At 37.3% G+C, this 10,868-nt stretch overlaps 1 protein-coding gene across 1 annotated transcript; it reads right to left on the reverse strand.

Moving 5' to 3' along the window:
* Nucleotides 1-4,485: 4,485 nt before the first annotated feature.
* On the reverse strand, nucleotides 4,486-8,693 carry LOC111698599 (uncharacterized). The gene is made up of 4 exons (XM_023468965.1): nucleotides 8,611-8,693; nucleotides 6,201-6,302; nucleotides 5,948-6,056; nucleotides 4,486-5,750 (listed from the first exon to the last, which is right to left on the reverse strand). Exon 4 carries the CDS (start codon nucleotides 5,731-5,733, stop codon nucleotides 4,543-4,545), a length of 1,191 nt encoding a protein of 396 aa, XP_023324733.1. The 5' UTR covers nucleotides 5,734-5,750; nucleotides 5,948-6,056; nucleotides 6,201-6,302; nucleotides 8,611-8,693; the 3' UTR covers nucleotides 4,486-4,542.
* Between the last annotated feature and the right edge of the window lie 2,175 nt (nucleotides 8,694-10,868).

Consider the following 10,868-nt stretch of genomic DNA (forward strand, 5'->3'; position numbering starts at 1 on the left):
GAGGTCATCTGAAGATTCATGTTGAAAATAAACATGAAGGAGTGAGATATCCATGTTCTCTTCTGCCGTTTAACCAGCCATAGCGAACATAGATGAGAGAAGAGCTTTACTATATAGATTACAATTTTGTTCCTACTTTTTTGGCACAGTTTTTCATTTTGAAAAATCTCTTTTACCATCTCTTTTGTTAGAATGAAAGGATAAGTAGAACTTGCAAGGTAATATCCAAGAAGCAAAATATTTTGAATTTTGAATTTTTAACTTTGCCCGCTCCCCCCTAGGAGCTCCTTGGGGGGACATTTTGCACTTCGAACATATTTCCCCGCCCTAGTTTTTTTTTTCTGTATACGCCTTTGTTAATTTTTTAAAGAAAACTTACAGAATAGTGACACTGGCTTATTTTTTAAGGGGGGGGGATGCAGGAAATATTCAATATTGTAAAGTATCAAAATATTTATGTAAAATAACAGCTTCAAAATGAAAACTTAAGATTTTGAATCTTTCTGTAAAAAATGTAAAATTTTACTATTTGCAATGATGGATTTTTCATGAACACGCTTACCTGGGAGAGGTGTATGCAGTCCAGAAGTAGGAGATAAAGGGTAGGAGGGTGAGGTTAACCCAATCACCTAGATCTAGATCAAGGTAAAAGGGGGGAAACTCACCAAAGAGGTTGCGTACTTAGAGTTGTTAGAAATTGTATAGCTGAGGTAAGAACTAGGATAATAAGACCTAGTGAGGTAACGCCTGGTAAAATAAGGGTCAAAGTAAGATAGTAAAGGTAAGGTAACTGAAAGTCTAAACCGCAAACCAGCAAAGCTGAGTCCAATCGCGCAGCAACCTAAAACTCCTAGTTTACCTGTTAGCAGTTGACGCCCAGGACAAGTGAATGCTTAGCAATGTCTGAGAGAATTTTATCACCAAGAAAATCATCAGGAATTGGGTTCTGAATCCAGGTTAGTAGGGCTGGGGAGACCCAAGCTTGGCTAACAGGTAGATTTAAGTTAAGTTGGGAAGAGAGAGACCAGAATTTGAGGAAGTCTGCTTTTGATAGTGCATCAGCCATGGTGGCTAGTGGGGTAGAGCATCTGAGATTTTTTGATATTTGAACAGTGCTGCCAAGACCAGAGGCTATTCTGGAAATAGCTAGCACTATTGAAGTAGAGAGTTTGCAAGAGCGACTATAACCTTTCTTGCAGATGAATACTGCAGCAGCATTGTCAACCCAGAATATGATAGGTTGATTCTTAGCCCAGGTAAAGCCACTGGAAATGGCTAGGAGAGGGCCAATGAGTTCAAGGGCAGACATAGTCCTGCCTATGCGTTTCCCATCGAATTGTCTTTTGTTGAGATTAATAACCCTAGACCAAGGTAAGTAAGCCCATCAACTATTGGCTACAGCACCTACACCGAGACCAATTCGTTCCAAGGAGCCACCTGCTGCATCAGTGTAGACTTCAATAGACCATGGTGGAAGTTTAAGGTCGGGATCAATAACCTTGCCTCTGCCAGAGCACAGCTTGATCATGGTGAACCAAAAGTATAACTGTTTTTTAAAATTGGGGGTTAGGATAATAATGTCATTTCTATTTGTAGAATGGCTGTTTAAATCTAACAAATGGCATAGATTAAATCTACCTTCGGGAATAAGTGGGTGAATATTGATGATTTTCCCCACGATACTCCAGATTTTAACTTGCTGTGTAGAGTCTGCGTCTAGAAGTAGTTTGATATCATCTAAAAGACGAGCAAGTTTCTCATTGTTTAACGCCCAGGTCCAGTTAATTGTATCATAAACTATACCGAGTACTAGGCCTTTGGTATTGGGCCCAAAGGACTTCTCTTGGTCGTCACGGGGAGCGAGTTTAACACCAATTTCGGCGGCTATGGCTGTGAAAGTGTTATCGAACACATGTAGAGTATCTGAATTTGCTGGTGCTGCAGCGCAGCAGTCATCTAAATGTTGACATATCCTGTTGGTTGGGAACCGAGATTTTGTTGCGACGATATGTACCACAAGTTTGGCTAACCTGTCAAAGATGCCAGCACTGCTGGCACAGCCAAAGATAAGGCATAGTTCTTTGAACCCCATATCTAACCAAGTGAACCATTGTAGGTTAGAATCAGCTTGACTGACAGCAATATGTTTATAAGCATCAGACCAATCGATTTTACACATTTTGGCAGAACGACCTGCCAAATGTAAAGCTCTGAGCCATTTGGTGGTGGACGACATCACGGTAGGGAATAGACTAGTATCAATGCCTTCATTGACACAATTGCCTAGGGGAGCACTAAGGTTGAGGATAATTCGTACCGATCCATTGGGTTTTTGTTTGGTCATGATTCCGTTGATCTTTGCATCCTTTGGGATTTCTTCAAGGGGAACTGGACCAAAGGCAAACCCCTTTTTAATCCAGTCAGCAATAGCATCAGTGACATGTGGACCAAATTCAAAGGCGCTGGGAGCATTTGTAGAAAAAGAAGGGTAACGGGCATTGCCGACACAGCCGATGTCAGCTCCGGAAGAGAGATCTTTGCAAATGTCGTCAAGAATATTTAAATTAGGGAACCCTGTATCAAAAGCCAATCTGCGAAGCACAACAGGGTTCACTAAAGAGGTAGCAGGTTGAGTGTAGTTGGCAGGGAAGTTAATCCAGAAAGAGGCTGGTGGGATAGTTTTGTAAGAGCGAAGGGTGTCAAGGTTGTGTTTAGGTTTGAAGATTTTCGGTGGTGGTAACACGGGTAACGGCTCAGTTGAAATTCTATGAAGTAGCGCCAAAAGTGATTGATGTTTGTTCATAGTTTGCATGCTGATTTCTGGTAAGGGTTAATTATTGTTGATAGAGAAAGTCATAAACAAGAAGTAAATATAGCAGCGGTAAAATGAGAAATAACTATTGTCGGATAAACACAAATATTAGTATTGGAGAGTAAAATAAATTGCGGCATTTGGATTATGTCGTCTTTGTAGACATTAAAAATATTATTATCTTCAATGATCAAAATTGTAATAATTTGAATAGGTTAAAGGTATGAATTTGATTCTAGATACTGCAGTAAATATATATCGTAAATATTGGAGACCGCAGTTCGAAGTATAGTCTGGGTTGTATAAAAGGATTATGGATTATGTCGTCTTTGTAGACATTTAAAATATTATAAACCCCAATGATCAAAATTGTAATAATTTGAGTAGATTAAAGGTATGAATTAGATTCTAGATACTGCAGTAAATATTTATTGTAGAAATTAAAAATATTATAAACCTCAATGATTAAAATTATAATAATTAGATTAGATTAAAGGTATGAATGAGATCCTAGATACTGCAGTAAATATTTATTGTAAATATTGGAGACCACAGTTTGAAGTAAAGTCTGGGTTGTATAAAAGGATGAAAATTAGAACTCTGAGTACATGCCACTAGTTGAAGAACATTTTCATTCACAAATGAGATTGTAGAGTACATGTACGTGTTTTCTATACAAAATATAGGCATATGTTGAAGTACATTCTGATGTACAAAATTAGAATCTTGAGTACATGTAAGTGTCCCATTTATAAAATATAGGTGCATGTTGAAGTACACTCTGAAGTACACCATTAGGTTCCCGAACACACGTACGTGTATTCTGTACAAAGCACACACACAAATAGAAGCACAATATGAAGTAAAAATTAGTTAGAGTTTTATAAAAGGCTTAAAAAATTAGTTTTTATTGTGTATTAGTATGAGCAATCTGTACAAGCAGGAGTACATTCAGATGTACAAAGTAGTTCTAGTTTAAGAAAGGATTAAAAAATTACATTATTGTGCATATGTACAGAGTATACGTACAAGTTGAAGTACAATTATGTACAAAGTCTAGGAACAAGTTCGTAAAAATTAAGGACTGCTAAAGTGTCTAGTGTACATGAGCATGAAATTGTACTATGATAAATGTGTCTGAGATAAAGGACGAGTGCTCAGAATAAAATTGCGAGTGTAAGTACAATTTATGTGTTCTGTGCAAATGTATATATTTTGTCATAAAAGAAGCCAAATTAAGACAAAGTCATAATTAGCATATTCAGCAGATTAAATTGAGCGAAGTGAAATTAGATTAGATAAGGTAGTGGGATTAATGTACTGAAGGACAAGTACATAAAACACCACTAGAAGTACATGTGTAAGTTTTGAATTGTAAACAAATAAGTAATGTAGTTATGAAGAACAATTATGCCAAGAGATGTTACCAGGTAAAGTTAACTGGGGGTAACATTAATAAGCAACCTTACAGGTACAAGTCCCGATATAAATAAATGTAAACCTTTGAGTACCAGTGCATGTATCTAATTGAATAAATATGTAACTTTGTTTATAAGAGTGGCATACAACGATTCAAAAAGTGCAAGTGTGAAAGAAATAACTAAAAGCACATTAAAAAATTGTTTTATTTTAAGTTTAAGGATAACTAATATACTGATCCGACTATTCACAGAATTAAATTTTAATTATTGAAAGCAATCAGGAGCTGTATACTGACAGAATTAAAGATGTTAAGGGTGAAACGCAGCACGGGAGTGTTTGGCAAAACAGTAAGCCTGTTTGGCATCCAACCATTTGTTACACTGGTGAACATACATCTTGTTCTTTAAATCTTTGCAACCTGTAGCAGTGCCAGCATTTCTACAGAAACCATTATTGTAGTTGAAGCAGATCGGATTCGGGCCTACCATGACGATCTTGCTGTGACTGTTGCTAGAGTTATTGGAGGAGTTGAACTGATGCCTAGGGGCAGGGTTGAACTTGAATTTATCCGAGTCAGGTCTAGGATTTCTGCCAGCAGGGACATTGGTGCTGTAGCCTGAAGAAGTGAGTAGGGTCTTCAGAGTTTCTTCCTGCTCAGTAAAGCTCATAGGAGTGCCTTTGCGCCCAGCTCTGGTGGAGTTCTCACGCAGGACTGTATTAAAGAAAGTAGACACTAGGGAAACTCTTTCAGACAAAGAAGTAGCACAGGAGAAGTAGTTGTATTTGTTGATCATTCTGAGGATAATTAGTCCAGTCTGATCGTAAGGCCAAATATGGAGTAGTAGGGTGGCATAATTCAGGAGGGCATCAGAGACTTGAGCCAAGTTAACAGGGGCCTCCCAGTTGAAATCCAGAGACGAGAAGACTCCATTTTCATCCCTTTTCTCAATTTTTTGGATAGGTTTGGAGCTGACGTTAATATTACCGGAGTGGAAGTGTTTGAAGGAGAGACACTTGGTTCGGTCATGCATTAGTTGAATAGTACGTTGAGTAACCTTGTTGTGAGATCCGCTGTATTGTAGTGGAAGGCTCTTAAATTGGTGGCTACGGACCCTAGGAACTTTCTTATACCAGTCTTTGATGTCAGCCAGAGGATATCTTTGAAACCTAGCAGAGTGGAGGTTTTTGAAACCATCATCTTTTTCTTTTTTAAACTTGATTAGGGGGGGTTTCTTGTCCCTGGTCAAAGAAGAGGACAAGTCACTATCAACAGATTTAGCATTTTCCCTATCAAACTGAGCAAGAGCCATGATGTTTTCCAGAGACATGGAATTAAACTTAGCTTTATTCTGGAGAGCAGTTGCTAGCCGGATTATCATCATCTTCATCAGATGAAGAGGAAGAGGTACTGCTAGAAGAAGATGATTCAGAAGAAACAACAGTAGTCTTCTTAGACTTTTTAGATTTCTTGGACTTCTTTTTGGACTTTCTAGAATCATCGGATGGTTTGGACTTCCTGAAGAAGAAAGAATCAGTTAACAATGTACGGAAATAAACAGAAATAAACCGTTAACATTGCTTGGAGGTAGTAAGTATGAATGTAGGTTGTTTAATATGTTTTAACCATTGTATTAAGTTAATATTTATAAAACAGAAACATTAAACAGAAAAAAAAAAAAAAAAATTTTAATTTATAATTTTATGTAGAAGTACCTTTTCTGAATATTTGGGGGGGCGCTGAGTGACGAGTCCGAGACGGCTTCTGTATTATTAGGCACCATATAGTTACTCTGGGTATTATTTGGCGCGCGCACAAACCGACCTGTAATAGTGTAAATTTAACAGGTTGTAAAAAATAAGATATCTGAATGATACACATTAATGGAGTAGAGATAAATAAATCCAGAAATTGTTAGATAACAGACAGGTAAGAAAAACTAAATTGTTACATTGATAGCTTCATTACCTATCTCTGATTGTAGCTGGGTTCTGAGATTGGCGGGATTCAAGTTAATGCCTGAGAGATTATCTGATTCAGAATCGCTAGGTCCGTCATGTTGTGATCCACCTGTAATTTGTATAGGTAAAAATAGATGCTAGATATGTGTCAACTATTATCCCATAGTAGTAAGATAAGGTTAACTTAGACAAAGGCAGTGTCATTAGCAGTATAAAATATAAAAATATAGGAGTAACAAAAAGGGATACAATTATAACTGAAGGTTTCCAAGGGCCCTTGACATGGCGATGCGCCTGGTTCTGGGGAGTTTACAGTAGAGTTCAAAGGCTCTGCTGGACCATCTGCCAGGGGCTTGTATATCTTTGTCAGGAAAACCCATCGTGGCAAGAATAGATGGAATTCCTGCCCTAAAGGAATGGCCAGTAACTGAGCATACTGAATAGTCGATGTAACTGCTAAGCCAAGTACGTAGTTTAGCATTAAGGTTTGTAGGAGTGAGTGTTTTCCCAGAGTTGAGTCTGAAGGCTGGAAGGTTTGGTGCACAAGTTTTGGTATTAAACCACTTGTCATAAGCATGTACAGGGCAAAGATCACTGTTAGTGGGGTATATGTCAATAACCACTGGTTTGTGTAAGGAACACTTAGAATGTTTAAGGGTGACGTCAAGAAATTTGACAGGGAGATTATCAATTGTGGTGAAATTGATAGCGATGTCTTTGCAGAGTAGAGTATAATTTGGGTCAAAAGAAGTAGGGCTCTTGGTCAGTAGTTCGCCCATACGAAAAGAGCCGTGGAAGGCTAAGGTATAAATGAGCCAGTAAAGTCTTTTGTCATGATAAGAAAGGCGATCACTGCTAATCTGCGTTTTTAGAATTCTAAGAATGGTTGGAGTAACTGGGATGCGAGTAGGTTTAATCACAGGGTGAAGCAACTCAACATTTTTCTTTCCAGTTAGAATTTGATTTACAAGATCTGATCTGATATTAGGAACTTGCAATCCTTTGGTAAGGTGCAATTGACGAAGGCCAGCCAAATAAGAATTGATAGTGGAAGCACTAAGATTCCTGCCATTCAACCATGAAACAAAGGTCATAATATAAGATTCAGGAATAGGGAAAGGAATGTCTTGATCTTTAAAGCATAGATTAAGCATTTTAGTTGCTGTTTTGTAGGAAGACCACTGACCAGGTCTGTTTAGACAGCGAGTGGTTGGCTAAAGCGCTCAATGAGCTGGCCACAGCAGGTTGAAGGTTAAATTGCGAAAATGTAGAAGGAGAGAAAACTCCAGCTGGGCCATATTTAGAAGAACCAGTAATTTTAGCTGGGATAAAAGTCGGAAGGCTAGCAGCTGAAAGAGCAATAGATTATCAAAAGAAATGTAAGAAAAAGTAATAATTATGCATTAAAGGATATATATAATTGTAATAAAGATGTAGGATAACGAAATAGTTATGTATAACGGATATAAATTGTAATAAAGCTGTAAAATAATGAAATATTTGTGCATAAAAGGATATAAACTGTGAAGTATACAGGGAATTTATAAAATTGAAATAAATATTAATTAGCTAGATATAGATTGTAGAGATCCTGAAGGATATTGAAACCTGTGATTAGATCTAGTAATGACTGAACTATGACAAATGTCTGAGGATATTGAAAAACTGGGATAATATATAGGTGTTATGATATCCGCCTGGGATATGACTGTTATATCTACCTGGGATAAAATGTAATTACTTTGACATCCATTAGGGGTATGACTGTAATATCCACCTGGGATAATATATAGTTAAATGGATATCCACCTGGGATAAGATTGTAATATCCACCTGGGATAATATATAGGTAATTCGATATCCACCTGGGATAAAATATAATTAAATCAATATCCATCTGGGATAAGATTGTAATATCCACCTGGGATAATATATAGGTAAATCGATAACCACCTGGGATAAGTCTGAAGTATCCACCTGGGATAAGATAGTAATATCCATCTGGGATAAGATTGTAATATCCACCTGGGATAATATATAGGAAATCGATATCCACCTGGGATAAGACTGTAGTAATCACCTGGGATAAGAAAGTAAAATCCACCTGGGATAGGACTGTAATATCGACTTGGGATAAGATTAGAAGAGTAAGCGACATAATAATAAATAATAACAACATTAATAAATATAATAAGTACAAGGGAAAAGACTGTAAAATCTACAGTGAAAGATTAAATGAAGCAAGGGAAACAAGGAAAAAATAAAAACCAAGATCCGCCTGGGAAAAGACTGAGAATAAATAAGAAATAATAAATACAATAACCACCTGGGGACTTATAATTCGTAAAGCTAAGGAAAAAGAGCAGATGAAAAAGAAAATAAGTAGGGAAATAAATGATCAAGATAAGAAACCCAACCTTGAGAAGGAAGGTCCGTAGGAGGAACAGTAGAGGCCTCTGGCCAGAGAAGAAGGGGGAATCGAATTTGTAGAGCCCCAGGTCCTCTCTCTAGTAGGTCATCAACCCTCTGTTGAAAGGTAAGAAGGTTGGCCTTGACATCAGGTTTAATAGCAGTCCTGAGGAGCTTACTGAGTGGGACTCTAACTCATTAGCCGGTAGGAAAGCCCGGCGCATCATCCCAGCTAGCTCCAGGGAACACAGCAGGAGCGAGGGGGAAGCCCCATAGAGCAGCAATTGGGGACTGTGAGGAGGGGGGAGAAAGGGAGAACTCTGAATCAAACAGGCGAATACCAGGGAAATAGAGATCCAGGTAGAGGGGGTTCTCCGCTAGTTGGGTTTCAGAGAGCGGAAAAAGCAGAACAACCAGCTTAGCAAAGGAGTCAGAGGTAGTATAACAGAAAGCCCGTAGGCAGAACTCTAACAGACCAGCTTGAGACAGGAGAGCTGCAGGAACATTAGAGTTGCCCTGAGTGAACCGGAAATCAAGGTCCAAGGAGCTGACGTAAGCAGAACAGAGAGATCCTGGCGGGAACTTGAATATAGTCAGGTCCTCGATGGACAAGACTAGCTGAGTTGGAGTAGAGGTGGTCCAGTAGTTGGCAGTGCTGAAGGACTTATCGGTCCAAAGGGAACCCAGTAGGTGAAAGGAGGCAGAAGCCACTCTGAGGTTGTCCGGGCTGAGAGTAATAGATAAGCATCCTATGATACCGCCGTTCCAGTTGATATTGTTCAGTAGCACAGTAGGGAAATCAGCTGTCCAGTTGACGGACAGCGCTACAAAATCCTCTGCTGAGAGGTCATCAGGGTTGTTAAAAGCAGCACTGGAGATAACAGTCCTGTCAGGGACACCCGGAGGCATGGCTGAAAAGAATAAAATTAGATAAGAAGTAAGAAAGAATAATCAAGGTTAAGGATAGGAATAAGGAAAAATAAATAAGCAATATAATTCGACATTAAGAAGTAAGAAAAATAATTAAAGTTAAGAATAGGAATAAAGAGTAAATAAATAAATAAGCCATAAAAAAGAAAGACCGACGTTAAGGATTAAGGACTTTAGCTAAAAGAGGACTGTAAACAGTAAAGAGAAATAGATAAATCATTAATAATCGTCTAGGTAAGGGTACAATTAGCTCACTAGTTCAAAAGAGCTTAGGGAGAGAATCAACAAACCATAAAAGTAAAGAAACAAATAAAGGATAATCAATTAATTATAGATAAAGAAATGATAGAAGGAAAATTTAACCAAAAAACTGTAGAATTAAAATTAAAGATAAAGAAAACTGTTTGAAAAGAAATTTTTTAACCGCAAAGATCGGAAGAATAATTATAACAAAGGAACTAAACTGATTAATTAATTTTAATAAATAGAGAAAGCTGTAAAAGATGACTAATTATAGAATCAATAACTAGCAATAGACAACGTAGGTATTAATTAAAATTAGAGTAAAATTAACTGATAATTAATTACTACTAAAAAAAAAAAAAGAAATCTCTAAAAGAGATTAAATTGAGAATTAATAACTAGTAATAGACAACGGCAATAATAAATAACTAACGAAATAAACTTATTAATCACTTTAAAATAATTAAAGAATACAAGAAAATTTAAAAAGAGTAAACTGTAACTATCCTGTATAGAAACTGAAGAAGTAGATAACTGAGATAACTGGTCAGCGTAGAGGTCTAGAAGGTAATGAGTTGTGAATGAGAGTCAGGTAGTGACATAGAGAGAGAGAGAGAGTCCATGTGGGGAGAGGAAATGTGTAACAGTACTGTACAGTATGTACATCGTGAACTGAAGGACCGTCCCAGATGTCGTCTTCAATTTGTTTAACTTATAGCTGTGCCATCTATAACCTAAACAACAATTAGTAATTTAAAATAGATTTATTTTGAGTACAGATTTTTTTTTCTGTATACGCCTTTGTTAATTTTTTAAAGAAAACATACAGAATAGTGTCACTGGCTTATTTTTTAAGGGGGGGGGATGCAGGAAATATTCAATATTGTAAAGTATCAAAATATTTATGTAAAATAACAGATTCAAAATGAAAACTAAAGATTTTGAATCTTTCTGTAAAAAATGTTAAATTTTACTATTTGCAATGATGGATTTTTCATTAGTAATTTAAAATAGATTTATTTTGAGTACAGGGGCTTATCGAGGGGAGGGGGGGGGGTAGAGGGGACGAAAATCCCAGACCCCCTCTGGTCGG

This window comes from Eurytemora carolleeae, unplaced genomic scaffold (genome assembly GCF_000591075.1).
Source record: "Eurytemora carolleeae unplaced genomic scaffold, Eaff_2.0 scaffold322, whole genome shotgun sequence".
NCBI classification, from domain to species: Eukaryota; Metazoa; Arthropoda; class Copepoda; order Calanoida; family Temoridae; genus Eurytemora; species Eurytemora carolleeae.

Coding starts and splice junctions, on each gene's coding strand:
- LOC111698599 (XM_023468965.1), bottom strand. CDS start 5,733: ATGATTCTAGAAAGTCCAAAAAGAAGTCCAAGAAATCTAAAAAGTCTA.